We start from the raw sequence: 16,479 nt of genomic DNA on the forward strand, positions 1-16,479 counted from the left end.
AGTGATATAAAGTCGTATTTCGTTTAACATTACATTACAGATACCTATTGTTGTTGTTACTCGAATGAGATCTTTATTGAAAAGTGATATAAAGTCGTATTTCGCTTAACATTACATTACAGATACCTACTTCATTAGAAAGGTTTATAAATCGTCTTGGAATGTTCAATCAGTATTATTATTTTATCTATGTGTTAGAATACGTTTCTTAACGTGTCAAAATGGAAGAATTTAAATTTGAAACGTTGTTACTCGAATGAGATCTTTATTGAAAAGTGATATAAAGTCGTATTTCACTTAACATTATATTACAGATACCTACTGTTGTTGTTACTCGAATGAGATCTTTATTGAAAAGTGATATAAAGTCGTATTTCGCTTAACATTACATTACAGGTACCTACTTCATTAGAAATGTTTATAAATTTAACCATACAGATTTATAATGATTAAAAAAAATATTCGCTATAAATTTTACGTTTATAGTTGACTTAGACGGATTTGAGGACGAAAAGTCCGTAAAACAGTACGGAAAGTTTAAAACTATTAAAAAATTTCGTAACGCCCCTCGTATACGTTGTTTCCGCATCACATCTCGCATCATTTTTATCCTCACTACAATAGAAACTGCGAGAAAAAAAAACCTTCATTTCCTTCGTCGATTCGAAGTACTGTTAACGCTCATTAATCTAAAACAGTTTCTTTTTTTTTATTAATACACGTGAAAGCGTTAGTACTTACCATATCCGAGGTACTATTGTGATTTTCGTTATAATACACACAACTAGTGTCGTAAATAATAACAGTTATTGTGTAAAGTGAAACATGTGTCGTCCCAATAAATAATTTATACAAAATAATTTTTATTAGTGCTGTACAGTGAAACAGAACGTTTATTATCAAGTACACGCAACAATTTCGATTGATTTTCCATTGTAAAGTGTCCATTTTGTGTTTTGTGATACCGAAAAGTGTCTCGTAGCATTCAAGGTCAAATTTCTAATTTAAATTAAAGCCTACCCTGCGTTTAGTAACTTTCCGCTCACCATTTAACCTCACGTTCATCTTAGTACGATAAATCAACCCAAAACCGCTATATTTTTTACTTATAATTACTATTAGACGTGTTAGAATCTTTTTCACGTCCCTCGTATTATTAAAAATGATTTGATCAATCCAATCATACGTATGTTACGATTCTACGGATTTTATACGAAGATATATTTGACGTAATCATTTTATATATCAAATTAGGACATCCAGTATAAACAAACATTTCTGATTCGATTGATTTTCCATTATAAAGTATCCATTTTGTGTTTTGTGATACCAAAAAGTGTCTCGTAGCATTCAAGGTCAAATTTCTAATTTAAATTAAAGCCTACCCTGCGTTTAGTAAATTTCCGCTCACAATTTAACCTCACGTTAACCCAACCACAATATTTTGTACTTATAATTACTATTAGACATATTAGAATATTTTCCACGTCCCTCGTATTTGACATATATATGTGACGTAATCACTTTATGTATCTAATTAGGACATCCAGTATAAACACCTATTTCCATGATTGTATTTGGTATAAATTCGCTACAATCGTTTCAGTAACTGAAAACAGTATATTTGTGGACAATTATTTGATAATAAATAAACAATTATTTAAATAAGTGCTATAAATTATTCTGTTGTTTAAAATGTCATCGTTGAAACGGAAGAGACATTATAAGAAAGATACCGCTTATCTATATGATTTATATACACTCACTTTTGACGAGAACGAGACACTTGAGAGTCTCGATGAAACTGTAAGTATGATTTAAGTAAATAATTTTTTTTTACCCCGGTAGATACGTTTTTTTAAAAAACCCGCCAAGTACACGAGCGCTCTTTTAACGAACATCTGTCTGACAGGTGTACAAATATAGTCTGCATCCCACTCCGACTTTTTACTATTAACCGTTTCCTGTCTCGCTTTGTTCCTTAGACGCCATAGCAACAAAACAAAACATTTCTGTACAACCATGTGCCAAAACAAAAGATAACGTACAACATTTTAATTTTTTTATTGTTTAATCAGTGTGGTGTTGTGAATGTCGTTGTGTATAGTGTTTTAAAAGTGTTGAAAACGATGTTGGATAACTGGTTGGCTAATTTGAAAAATCGTACGAATAACTTATCGGATGCCATAAAGAATAAATCGAGAAAAATCACTCACAATATTAATACATTTAAAAATAATTTCGGAAGGAATAAAACGAGTTATTATACGATTAGTAGAAGAATCGACGAAGATAAAAGTTGGGAAAACGATTTTTTATCGCCGAGGGCTTATTCGATGACCACGTTCAGCATGGATTACAAGGCCGTTAACGAAAATATGGAATGGTTTCCGTACGTACCCCCATCGTACGACGAACAAAATATTGTTGATAGATTTATTAGGGTCATTACTATTGATGAAGATTGCAGTTTAGAAGTAAGAGTAATAACTATACAATAAGAATAATTATTGAATGTATTGTTTACAATTTAAATACGAGGTTGGTTCGATATGTTAACTTATCGATGTATAACGATGAATTTGGATTGGACATTTTTGAAATTATTTCGTTTGTTTTTGTTTTTATACATTATTACATTGAAATTTCCGCGGAATCAGTTTATTTCTCGCGAAAAATTTGCTTTTTGTGAACCGTATTTCTCTTTTTGGTACAGAGACGTACAGATAGGGAAGAAATTAGAAGACGATTGGCAATGGGGACTGAGGACGATTATTACACCGACCGACCGGGAAGAAAACCTAGTTTGCAAGCTAGATTACAAAGCGGTAATGTATTTTTTTCACAATTTCGTATTTTTTTGGAATTATTTTTCATTTTGATGAACCGAATTTTTTGAAAATTAATTTTCCGCGTTCGTTTTATTCTTGTGGTCGTTAATTTCGGCTCCAAGATCGTTATTTTTTATTTACAGTGTTGTCTAACTTTGAAAATTTCACTATAACCGATTTTTTTTTGTATCTGTATACAATTTTCGATTTTCGTATGAAATATAAATTTTCGCGTGGTGATTGTTTTTTCAGTCGTTTATATTTTCGTTTTGGTTATCTAACTAATGCTAAATTTGATATTTAATGACTTTGAGATAAGTACAATCAAAATATTTTGAATTAAACAGCTGATTATTACAAATATTTATATAAATAAATTAGTGCTTTACATTTCGAAGGTAAATAATTGAAAACTGACTGGGTTGACCTCAAAGTTGGTAGATATGTTATTAAAAATAGATATTGTCACAAACATGATGAACTTTGATCTTAAATTGACCCATTTCTAATGAATTTTTCCATAAACAAGAAGAATCGAGTCAAATAACATCCCAAAATCAACAATTTCAAAATTGAAATGAACTGCGATAAAAAATTGTTTCATAATATATGAAAGCACCTGTATAAAACTGGCAACATTGCAAAAAACTATAAAAATTTTCATTTAAGCAGGTTGTTTAGTCGAATTATAGAAAAATAATAAAAAAACAAAGAAAAATTTCAATATTTTATATAATTCGAACAATAAACTCAATTTTTTAATTGATATTGGAAACATTTTATAGACTTTTCTCAACTTATTTAACCTCACATTTAAATTGAAACAAATATTAGTGAAATTTTACTTACAAATCGTAATCAGACTTTTACTTTAACGACACCAAAAAACCAAAATAACAATTATCACATTTATCATTAAAACAATCCATTTTAACTAATGAATTTTTTACTAAAATCGAATTCAAAACAAAAACGATGCATTCTGCTGTAAATAAATCCATCAACTAACATCTCGTTGAAAGATTATGATCAGATGAATCATATTCTATCACTAAGCTTGTTTCACATAATTACCTCGACTAGTTGTAATGACGTCATAAATACGACGCCATATTGTAGTGATGAGAAACAATAGATAAACTTAAAATACGGGGGTATAATTTCACCCGATAATAATTATGATTTAAAGCAATTTTTTCTATGTTATTTTCATAACTAATTAAGAAATTATCGAAATAATAACGTTTTTAATGTTTTTTATTATTGTAATTAATATTTCAATTATTTATAAGTTTTGTATTAAAATTTTAGTACGACCTTCGTATATATATAAAATTGATTTAATTAAAAAAATTTAGCAGCAATTCAAATGAAATGAGTCAGGATTCGATAAAAAATTTTTGATAAGATTAAAAACACTTCCTTAATAATTATTTGTAATTAATTTAAATGGAATTTATTCGATTAGGTATGAATCTTCAGATATGCTTTATGAACGAATCGCTTTCGGATACGGATAGTCCCAGTTCAGATTCGGAATGCCCAATGACCAATCCGAAACAAAATAAAATTAACAACAACTCATCGAAATCCCCCACAACGGAAAAATCTGTTCACCCCCCAACTAGACCAGCGACGCTTTCGATATCGCAACAGGTAATCAGGGAACCGATGCAGGAGCTGGATTTTTTCGCCAGACAAGCCAGATTACAAACCGAAGCCAGAATGGCGCTAGCCCAAGCCAAAGAGATGGCCAGAATGCAAATGGAGGTAAGCGTCGCTGAAAAAAAAAAATAAATTCTGTTTATATATTTTTTTGTGTGTTCCAGATCGAAAAACAACGACAGAAGAAAAGTCCCATCACCGAAATGATACGTACCAGTATGGAAAAAGTTGGAATTCCTTTTCCGGAAGATAAACGTCGTTTGTCGAGACAAATTTTAACCGATATGAACGTCGCCCAACTACAAGTCATCGTTAACGATCTTCATACACAAATCGAAACATTAAACGAAAGTTTGGTTAAATTTTTGATGACAAGAGACGATCTGCACATGGAACAAGACTCCATGTTGGTAGATATCGAGGATCTGACTAGATACTTGTAAGTTTTTCAAACGTTTATCGTTTAATTTTTTTATTTCGGTCATATTTAGGGTCGAACAACACCCTACAGTTGTTCGGAGAGAAAGGAAACCATCTTGATTTAATCGTAAAGCTGATATTAATTAATAATCGTGATTTAATCATAAAGCGACCATTGGCAGTATTGTTAATTTGATTTGATGTGTTTAGGGGAGCGAAAGAACAAGTTCTCAAAGAACAAATTATGTTACCGAGCAAGAACAACAATACTCCCCCGTCTCCGGCGCCATCGTCTCCTCTACAATCTCTTAATAGCACGGTTAAACCCCATTTACACAGGATAGCCAGTTTGGTTAAGAAATAACCAGAAAATCCCCAAGGGAACGTGTATATATTTTCGTAGGTGTGTGTTTAGATAGTTGGAGATCGAATCGAATGTTGAAATGATCGAAATTTAACGTTATTGTGTATGAAAGATTTTTTTTTTGATGGAATTTTGGTAATGTCGAGTGTGCCATCGATATTTTCGAAAATTGTAATTCAAAAATTTATATTTCACGTTTAAAACTATTTTTTACAAAATATTAATATTTGATTTGGTATCGAATATTTCGAATTTCCCCCGTATAAATGCCGATTCATAAACTTGACTTCCGTTCGCGGGTGAAATTTGTAATTCGACGTCTATTGATCCTGGTTGCTGTCGTTAATCTAAAAATTTTTTTTTTGTGTCTATTATCGTGATATTTTTGTGTTTTTGTTTGTAATCCGGTATTTACGAACAAAGCTAAAATACCGCCGTAAAAAAATCAAACAGGAAGAGAAATAACCCCCAACGTAACACTCTATAACGTCATACGTCAAAATCGCGTGACAAACGTACACGCATATGATTGGCTCTATTGCTATGAAAGTTGTTGCGAATGGCCGACGGGAAATCATAAAATTCGTTAAAAGTTATCCACGACAAATGGTACAAATGAATGATTTTGAGCTTTCCAATGTTTTCAATTTTGTAACAACAAACGGAAAGTCAAATTTATGAATCAGCCTTAACTATCAGGACTCCTAGTATGAACGTCAAAGTATTATTGTGAGGTTATGTTCCAACAAACGAGTGTAATGGTTCGAAAATTATCATTTTAAAGTGGTTTATACTCGTATTAGATACCGTTTAGTGCCCTAAAGTGTTATTATAACTATTAAAACGATAATAAATTAGTTTTTCATGAAGTTAGTATTGGTATAAAAATGATTTTTCAATATGAGAACAAAAGTGTCAATTTACCTATTTTAAAGTAAGTTTTTATTTGTTTATTAGCATTAAGTTAGTGTTGTATTAACAAATGAATATATTTTCTACTGAAATGTTTTTAAATTTCGATTTTATACGGGGTTTCTTTTTCATAGTATCTGATATAAATTAAATCGAAAACGTAGTAGCTAAAAACTATGAAATACTTTAAAAATTACAAAAATCTGTTCATTTAATATGTAAAAATTAAGTTTTGAGTATTATATTTCTATAGTAGAATATGTTGTTTCATAAATTATGACAAAGAATGACTAATTTTACGTTTTGCTTGATCTTAACCTATAAGTTAGTAACGGTTTTTAACTAGGATCTAGATTATTCAAAATTTCGTTAAAAAAACGTTTTTTCTTTATCGAAATATAGGTAGTTAATGGACTATTGAAATGGTAATAATGATGTAGAATTGTGAAAGCAGTTTGGGGCACTCAACTTAATCAAATTTTTACATTTCATACAAAAAAATGTTGATTTTTTTGAAAATCTTGACTAATCATCTTCGTGGGCATTCGAAATGGAAAAATATAAAAAGTACATCTACAAAAATTAATATTTTGCAAACAATAGCTAAATTAGTAAAAAAAATAAGAAATTTTTCAAAATATTATAATTTAAGATGTATCGTTTAGATTTCTGGGTAATTTTATACTATCACGATCGATTTTGATTAAAAATGATTAAAAACATGAAAAAATTAACAATTTTGTACATATTTGTTCAATTTGTTTCTTTTTTTGTATAAATTTACTAAAAAATATAAAAACTTCATTCGATTATTCAGAAAATAGTTAATTTTATTTTCAATTTCTGATATTTTTTCGTAAAATCGAATATTTATTAAAAAAAACTTCATTAAAATCGAATTTTCAAATTTCTTGGACGTAAAACAACGAGGGGATTACGATATTATAAAATTACCGATAATTATTTTTTTCGTATTGTATAAATTCGTAGGTGATATTAATTTTAGTATTTATTTTTTTGTACTGTACACATATCTAATTAATTGGTAAATATTTGGCAATGGGGCGTTCCATATATTTACTTATAAAAAAAATTTTCGACTATTTTTTCCTTAATTTGTTCATTTAAAAACTACAAGTACCAAGTTATTTATTATTGAACGAAAAAAAATTCCACATTTTTTGATAAATATTATTAGTAAAGTTTTTGAGGGGGGGTTATGGTTCATAGTAACATTTTGGGCGCCAACAGGCAGTTTAGCACATAGGCCCACCGTGCCCCACTTGAAGTTACCTAAGGCCCATGTCAGGCGCTTTGGCTTGAACCCTTTGATGTCATTAGACAAACCGTGATGCTTCATCGTTGCCCAAGTGAGTGGATATTTCAGCCATCTCCAGACTTTGTTGCACTACAACACTAACCAAGAGCACGTGAATGGCAGCTCTGCTATCTAACCAGATCAAAAGGTGTCCTCCACAGAGGCCTGTTCCAATCCATTCCTCCTGGTGCCTTCTGTGAACCAGACGACTCTATTATTCAGGGCCTTCACCTGTGGTCTGCTAGATCCAAGGTTGGAAGGTCCTACTGGGACTTCAAGGGCATTAATTGGGGTCGTGGGAAGCAATGAACATTTAATATCAAAAATGAGTTGAACCCCATTTCCAAATATTCACCGATAAATCATTTGAATCGGAATTAGAAGATTAGAGGTAACGAAAGTAACTACGATAATTGTATATTAAACTTACCATTAATAATGGTAAGTTTAATGGGTAATTCAAAGGTTGTAACTCCAGAAATACCGTTGAATCAATATAATATCCATCAATTTCTTCCCTATTATTTTTTTGTGGTAAAAAATCAAAACACGTAGAAGAAGATTCTGTACTAGCGATACGTTCTTACATACAGTACCTTCTAAAAGTTTGGAAGCAGCAAGGTAATAACTAATTAGAAAAAATAAATCGAACGGACAAGGTGTTTAAATGTGGTATGCCAATCTAGGACAAGTTTTACAATTTCCTGTGCTTAGAAATATATCCGATAATTGTAAGACCGTTTTTTTTTGCATGAATCTTGTACAATGGATCAAAATTGTGTCACACTTAATCGCGTTTAACCTAAAAAAACTCGACATTCATGTCCATCCATCAGAGTATGGGGAAAATAATTCCGCCACCCCTACGTTTCCAGATGTCTAAACTCGATAAATGGATTACTACAATGGAAAAACGTGTAATTCGAGACGATTAACAAACACGCACCGTTAGAAACGCGACTATAATAAATAAAATTCACCGTTGACTTTTAACTCATATTTTTATAACGTTCCCACGGATTAAAGGCCCGACCTAACCTAATTTTCGATCGACATAAACAGAATTATAAAAATTCCACCACCCTGTAGTTTAATTAGGTTAGGCGGACGTTAAATTTGAACTGAAAGAAAAGATACTTCAGTTGGACGAAACATATAACGTTTGTTGTAGCAGAAAGTCGTTGAGGAAGACAAAATTGATAAAAAAAACGTGTAATTCGAGTCGATTAACAAACACGCACCGTTAGAAACGCGACTATAATAAATAAAATTCACCGTTGACTTTTAACTCATATTTTTATAACGTTCCCACGGATTAAAGACCCGACCTAACCTAATTTTCGATTGACATAAACAGAATTATAAAAATTCCACCGCCCTGTAGTTTAGTTAGGTTAGGCGGACGTTAAACTTGAACTAAAAGAAAAGATACTTCAGTTGGACGAAACATATAACGTTTGTTGTAGCAGAAAGTCGTTGAGGAAGACAAAATTGATAAAAAAACGTGTAATTCGAGTCGATTAACAAACACGCATCGTTAGAAACGCGACTATAATAAATAAAATTCACCGTTGACTTTTAACTCATATTTTTATAACGTTCCCACGGATTAAAGGCCCGACCTAACCTAATTTTCGATCGACATAAACAGAATTATAAAAATTCCACCACCCTGTAGTTTAATTAGGTTAGGCGGACGTTAAACTTGAACTAAAAGAAAAGATACTTCAGTTGGACGAAACATATAACGTTTGTTGTAGCAGAAAGTCGTTGAGGAAGACAAAATTGATAAAAAAACGTGTAATTCGAGTCGATTAACAAACACGCACCGTTAGAAACGCGACTATAATAAATAAAATTCACCGTTGACTTTTAACTTATATTTTTATAACGTTTCCACGGACTGAAGGCCTGACCTAACCTAATTTTCGGTCGACACAAACAGAATTATAAAAATTCCACCGCCCAGTGGTTTAGTTAGGTTAGGCGGACGTAAAACTTGAAGGAAAAGAAAAGATACTTCAGTTGGACGAAACATATAACGTTTGTTGTAGCAGAAAGTCGTTAAGGAAGACAAAATTGATTAAAAAAAACGTGTAATTCGAGTCGATTAACAAACACGTACCGTTAGAAACACTATTAATGACCTAGAAAACCAAAATAGACTGCTAAACAATCGAATATATCTCCAAACTCCTCACAGTACTTTATTTCTATCGTAGGAATTTTTCCTGAACTCCCAAGGTCAAATTCAGGGTTACAGAAATCGTAATTTGCCTGGTTTAAAGTAAAATTCGCCGCTTCAGATATCGGTACTTCTTAATCTTTCCCGCCAACCGACTGCTGCGACTTTTTTTTATAGAATTAATTACGCGGTGATGATAAAAAGTTGCAAATGTACTTACGACGATATTTGTACATATAATTTTGATCCATTCCGTTCTATAATTCACAAATTATGTAAAATACCAATGACTGAAGCTTTCTCGACTGTAAATAATAGAATTTACTCGATAGATTAGTTTTTATGTAACCTCTTCGAAAATGTATTTGTTAGCTTGAGAAGAAATTCAATGTTGAAGCAACGTTTATCCGTCATCCACTTTCACTAGGATAATTTACATATCGGTGCTTGATTCTTGCCAAAAACTGTTCACAAATTTATTTTGTTTTTTAAAACTTCGCTGCTCATATACCTACATCTCGTCGAAACTTGTATCGAGCCGGAACGGTGTAGTTGGTTAGGTTGCCGAAGTGCTTAATTTCCAACACGGAGATCGGAGGTTCGAATCATCTGTCGAACGCCATTTTTTATTCTATTAGTCCAAAGAAACTAATAATTGTTCATTTTTAGTTCCTAACCTGTACAAACATTCGAAAAATTTGTTTTGACAGATTCTAATTCTTCTTTTTTTCTTATTATTTGTATGGTCGCTTCTTCTGCATTTATCTGTCATTCACTTCCATTAAGCCAATTTATTTATTGATGCTATATTCTTGCCGAAAATATCATTTTATAAAAAAAATCGACAAAATTATTCATTTTTGGTTCCTAACCTGTACAAACTTTTAAACGATCTCTTTTGACTTGACAGATTCTAATTCTTCTTTTTTTATGCTTAACCTCCATTCAAAATTGGTTTTAACTTGACAAATTCAAAATGGCGTCCGTGGGGTAAACAATCACGTTTCCGGTGGAAAATTCCGTAGCAATTCTTTAAGAAACCAGTTCGGAATAAAACTTGAAATAATAAAAGTCTAAAATCCAACAAACAACTTCATAAATCACGCAGAAACCTGCGGCTCGAGTATTTGTTTACCCCACAGCGGTCATTTTTAAATAGACATCAATTGATTTTGACATTTCGATAGATTGCTCAATGTCAAACGTTTTTTAGCATATGCAGGGTGATTTAAAATTGATTTTAACTCTTCATATCCCCATTATTTTATCCAAATTGATTATTTTTCTTGATTAATTTTGTATTTGGTCGCTTTTTCTCGAAATTTCCATTACTTTGGTTATTTTTGTAGCGACTAAAAGGACAAACTAAGAAATAAGCAGTTTCATGTCAAAATGGCGTCCGTGGGGTAAACAATCACGTTTCCAGTGGAAAATTCCATAGCAATTCTTTAAGAAACCAGTTCGGAATAAAACTTGAAATAATAAAAGTCTAAAAACCAACAAACAACTTCATAAACCACGCAGGAACCTGCGGCTCGAACGTTTGTTTACCCCACAGCGGTCATTTTTAAATGGACGTCAGTTGATTTTGACATTTCGATAGATTGCCATTACCTTGGTTATTTTTTGTAGCGACTAAGGGACAAACTAAGAAATAAGTAGTTTCACGTCAAAATGGCGTCCGTGGGGTCAACGATCACGTTTCCCGGTGAAAATATACTTTTTCGATTAGCAACTCTTAAAGAAGTCGTTTCGAAATAAAACTGAAACATTTGTTTTCCCCACGGCGGCCATTTTAAACGATAGATTCGCATTCTTCTTTTTTATTTTGTATAAAGTCGTTTTTTCCCTAGTTTTTCGTTACCCTGCGAATATTTTTTTTCTTCTATTTTTCATATTCGAATAACTTTGAAAATGCCCTGAATGTTTTACGATATACAGGGTGGTACAAAATTGTTTTGAAATAAAGATATTGGAGGACTCGTTTACCCGCATGTGCCATTCTTTCCACATCACTCATTATATTTTAAATGTTAAGACTGCACTGGTATCCAAAGATTTATTACCCAAATCGACTAATTCATCTTTTTAATAAAAAAAAAAAAAAACGATTAGTGCTGACAAAAATGTTATTTATTGTAATTATAAATAAAAACTCGATAATTGTGAATACAAAAAAAGGCTTAAATAAAAATATCATTAAATATAATGACTAATGGATAATTTTATTTCTCGTACCTAACCTTAAAACTACATATTTATACAGGAGATATATATATAGTCACAGCTCTCATTCCTTTATTTTCGAAAAAAATTGAAAAAAAATTTATTCAATCAACATTAACAATATTTCAAAAATAAATCTACTTCCTTTTGTTTTGACCTCCACCTGCCAAGATGGTCGCTATCCTGATGAAGATGTTTAACGTATCCAAATAAATTCCAATGGAACTGTAAAGAAAATTGGAAAATCGCAGATTTTTTTTCTTTAAACTCTATACAATAAATATTTCAATTCTAATTTTTGTTCCTATACCCTACTTTCCAATCAATTCTAGAGTAGATAATAACTGCATAATCATGTAGACAAAGGACGAATTTCAACAAAAAAGAAGAATAATGTAACCAACTGAAAGATATATGTGATCTACGTTAAGATGACGGCCGTGGGATAAACAATCAACTGTATGTATCCACGTTAGTTTTTTCAGTGTTTTTTTACGGTGGTTTGGGGTTGTTTTCTTGTTGAATAAAGGCATGTCCTCAGGGAACAAATTTTTCGACTTATCGAATATTGATAAAAAAATTTGTTTCATCATTCAAAAAAATATATTTTAATACTCGATTGAAGTAGTTGATGTTAAGTCATATATCTTAATCACCAAATTCCAAAATGCTGGTAAAACAACCAAAAAATATTACACTGTGACGGTTACAGGTTTTACAAATAGACATTTCCAAGTTTGAATCAATTATATTTTTGTACATCAACTAAAAAGTCAATAAACCATGTTGTAGCATATCTTCTGGTAGAAAAATTGCGAATAACCCAACAGATTCTCCAAAATCCACCCTAGTTTTCATATTAAATGCAAAAAGCAATTTTCAGTAGTCCTTATTCAGAACGAATAATATACAAACGAGTTTTAAGCCAATGGGGACCTATCCATCCTCCAATTATGGGGTTAAACGACAACTAAAGCCTCCAGAACTGAATTTTTAATAACAACGGAAGTAAACTTCAGTATCAACAAAAAAATAATCTACATAGAGACCCCAAACGTGAATATAATCCAAATAGAGTTGAAAAAGTCAGTAGAAATAATTATAAGAAGACTCAAAAGGACCAAAACATTTGAGCTTGTGCTACTACAACACAAATAACTATTGAAAAACTGAAAAGGATCAAAACATGTGAGCTTTCACTAAAAGACAAATAACTGTTAAAAGACTGAAAAATACCAAAACATTTGAGCTTGTGGGAGTGATTAATTTGAAACCATATCAGATGAGACCTAGATTAGAAACTTTTGTAGTTTTTTTGCTGTAAAACCCAAGAAATTGCCAATATTAAGAAACCAATCGATCCAATAAAACATTGATTAGTAAAATTACGTTAAAAAACACAATTTTTAACAAAATTAATGCATACTTACGCGTTAATGGGATCATAAGGCCTGACGTCGTAAAAACCGGGGGTAGTAGGATATCTCTCGGCCTGAGCGATGATTCTTTGTGTATCGTAAAGCAAGAAACCCGAAAAGAGAATCAAACCTCCGTATAAACTAATGGAATATAAACCAGCGCCTAAAGCGGTCGTAGGGGCAAAGAACATCGATCCAATCGATGAAACAAACACCACGCCCAAACCCATCGCCAACGGTCCGCCCATGTATAAGAACTGCTCGCTCGGGGCACAAACCTATTAAATTATAAGTAATTATTTGTATATTAAGAGGTTATGTTTACTTACGGCGATTGTACTGAGTCCACCAACGACTCCAGCTGTATACCACGCTGCTCTGATTAATAAAGGACCTCCGAGGAAGCATAGGGGGGCTACCATAGCTCCCATTGTACCTACATGCAGCAACCAAGCCATTTGTTTAGCACCGAAACCTTCTTTATAAGGTAAACTTTGTGCTAATATACCGGTACCCATAATTGCTGCTAAACTAATCGCCATTCCCTGAAAAAAAAATTAATCAATCGTATATTTAAAAATTTTCATTAAAAGTATATTTACCATAAAACCGTTTTTCATTACAACGTTCATAATAAATGGAGATCTGACGGCTGCCAAGGCGCTAGCCGCGGTAACCACGATAGAACCACCAAAATACATATAAGTTGTTTTAATACGATCTTTCACATATTGCGGCCATAAACTGGAAAAAAAATTAAGATTTTTATACATAAAAACGAACTTAAAATACAATCTTACTGTTGTTTTTCGAAAGCTCCGGCTTCTTTCCCCAATCCTATTCCATAGAAAGCTAGTGCGCCTATTCCGAGCGCGGAAGCTCCAGCTAATGCTCCTTTACCTATATTAAAAGCTAAAAACAAATTTTTGATTATTATTAAATCGTTATAATGAAGTTTATAGTTCTAACCGGTTTCTCCAGCTGGTTGCATGAGTTTTTCCTTAACGCCAACCTGTCTTCGTGCGGCTCTCGTTGCGGCATCTTTACCTTCAGAGAATGTTCTATAAACTGTTATTTTGTTGGGTTGCTGTTTTACGAAAAGCGTTTTCGAAACAGCAGATGCTCTGCATAATTTACTTGCAAGCATTAATGCCATTTTTGAACTAAAAACCGCAAAGTTTTGATGGTAGTGTGATGAATTCGAGATTAACTGATAATGACGTAATGTTGGGAAACGAAAATTAAATTGAAATGATTAATGAAGTTTACTTACACAGTGAAATTTAACGTGACAACTATAACGTGACAAAAGTATACAAGCTTAATTCAATTTTTTTTTCTAGAACAATCTATGAAAATCTGGAAAGTAAAAATAATTAAGTTAGCTAACTATCGGCAATCTTCTTTTCTTTAGTAGTTTAAGCCTCGTTTATAAAGTTAGTATAACAGTCTAGTATTTGACGTTTAGAAATTATGACAGTTTATTATGTTCTTCTTTTTTATAAAAATCATTTTTAAATAAAACTTGTTAATAATCGAATATGGGTTAGATATCAATAAAGTAAATTCAATAATTATAAAACATATAATTTAGACATTTTTGATGTAATATTCAGTAACCAAAATGTTTGTAATTTGGTACATAAATTTTAAATATTTTATTGAGAACACCACTTAATCGATGAAATTTAAAAATTTATCTATGATTCCAAGATATCGTTGTTAGTGGTAAAATGTTTGCAGCTAACTTCGTGTATGTCATATGTCAATTGTCTAAGTTGTTTCTGAAAATGATATGTAATGTAGCAAGCTTAATTTTCTTTATATATTAATAAAATATTTAAACTTCAAGAAAGTAATAATTATTTCAATGCTATAAGGCTCTTCCAAGTGATAATCAGAAGGGGGATTCCGAAAATCACATCAGTTTTCGAATTTGAGCAACGGTTTTCATGAAAATTCAATTTTTTCTTATTGATTCGCCTACCGGTGGTTCGGACATTCTGGCAGAGAGGACGCGCGTGTTTTGTAGCGCCTGTCATATCCGCAACCCGTTATACAACTCATAGATAAAATAATAAATTTTAATGAAATGAAACCTCAATCCTTTTACTTATTCTATTATATAGTCTTCTTTTTTAAATAAAATAAAGGTTAATTGTTCATCTGTCAAATATTAAATAACCTCTACGCAATAATAAACTAAATATAAATGAAATTATTTTAAATAATATTAAGATTTGTAGCTATATTAATGTATTGGCAGACACATCTATAGTACAAATTTAATTGTGAACGTTATTGTTATGTTATTTTTAAAGTTTTAAATGACAAAGAACGGATGTTACCTCGTTGTTTATTAAGAGGTTCACAGAGACGACTATAGGCTATACAGGTAGAATAATTATTAAAGTTATTATCTTGTTATATTTGAAGATTTCATTTTACTGTATTATACTGTAAATATTCTTTTCTTAATTTTTATTAATATTGGAATCATATCGTAAAAGGAAGTTTGCATAAATTTCCTTTGAGTGACATTCAAATGAAGTTTTGTTGTTCTTGTGTTATTTCAATTTCATATTGTCTATTGGTATAGTGTGTACCTACTATAAACAAGAACCAATTCTGAGATATATGCAAGCCGTCTATTGATTGTATTAATTAACAATTATCACCAATCATATTTTCTATTTAATGAGCATTGCAAAAGATGCGTTTTCTCCATATGAATGTATCAAGTTAATAAAGTTCTAGTTAATGTCAAAGCAGCAGCTTCAATTCAATTAATTGACATAAAAATATGCAATAATATACGGGAGGAACTTGAGAAGGATTTTACAAAGAATGTATTCTTCAGTAAGTGAACTTATGATGAGAGACAAAAATGCAAATAATTTTACATTACAGCAATCAAATTCAAAGTTACCCATCATCCTTGGGTACTGGGACTGTATAGGAATCGGTCAAAAAGTTACTAGATTATTAGTAGGAGATGAAGTTTGATGGTTGACTGTAGAAGAAAACCAAATAATGCTGGATTTGAAAGGGCTTGCAATCTTGAGTTTCAGCAACGATTTTCGTGAAAATCCAATTTTCTTGTTTGATTCCTAATGAAAGTGTTTTTGTAGCACCTGTCA

The 16,479-nt window shown here is 31.4% G+C and overlaps 2 protein-coding genes and 1 long non-coding RNA gene across 7 annotated transcripts in view; 2 read left to right on the forward strand and 1 right to left on the reverse strand.

Annotated features, from left to right (window-relative positions):
* LOC130893768 (schwannomin-interacting protein 1 homolog) overlaps window positions 1-11,904 on the forward strand; it is a 108,799-nt gene extending 96,895 nt beyond the window's left edge. For all 4 annotated transcript variants that reach the window (XM_057800121.1, XM_057800123.1, XM_057800120.1 and 1 more), the window contains 4 exons: window positions 2,717-2,828; window positions 4,300-4,601; window positions 4,661-4,935; window positions 5,127-11,904. In XM_057800121.1, coding sequence (XP_057656104.1) covers window positions 2,717-2,828; window positions 4,300-4,601; window positions 4,661-4,935; window positions 5,127-5,280 — 843 coding nt within the window. In that variant the 3' untranslated portion in view covers window positions 5,281-11,904. The remainder of the gene's footprint in view (window positions 1-2,716; window positions 2,829-4,299; window positions 4,602-4,660; window positions 4,936-5,126) is intronic.
* LOC130893779 (growth hormone-inducible transmembrane protein-like) lies at window positions 11,900-14,814 on the reverse strand. 2 transcript variants are annotated; one of them, XM_057800143.1, is made up of 7 exons: window positions 14,613-14,814; window positions 14,309-14,502; window positions 14,140-14,251; window positions 13,942-14,083; window positions 13,669-13,884; window positions 13,352-13,617; window positions 11,900-12,146 (listed from the first exon to the last, which is right to left on the reverse strand). In XM_057800143.1, exons 2-7 carry the CDS (start codon window positions 14,493-14,495, stop codon window positions 12,059-12,061), a joined length of 1,011 nt encoding a protein of 336 aa, XP_057656126.1. In that variant the 5' UTR covers window positions 14,496-14,502; window positions 14,613-14,814; the 3' UTR covers window positions 11,900-12,058. The 2 variants fall into 2 exon arrangements, with proteins under 2 accessions (XP_057656126.1, XP_057656125.1); XM_057800142.1 differs by lacking the exon at window positions 14,613-14,814 and having other exon boundaries at window positions 14,309-14,605.
* Window positions 14,815-15,547: 733 nt separating this feature from the next.
* On the forward strand, window positions 15,548-16,479 carry LOC130893789 (uncharacterized). Its single transcript, XR_009059246.1, has 3 exons — window positions 15,548-15,734; window positions 16,091-16,198; window positions 16,250-16,479. It is a non-coding gene; the product is annotated as an uncharacterized LOC130893789 (long non-coding RNA).

This window comes from Diorhabda carinulata, chromosome 5, assembly GCF_026250575.1.
Source record: "Diorhabda carinulata isolate Delta chromosome 5, icDioCari1.1, whole genome shotgun sequence".
NCBI classification, from domain to species: domain Eukaryota; kingdom Metazoa; phylum Arthropoda; class Insecta; order Coleoptera; family Chrysomelidae; genus Diorhabda; species Diorhabda carinulata.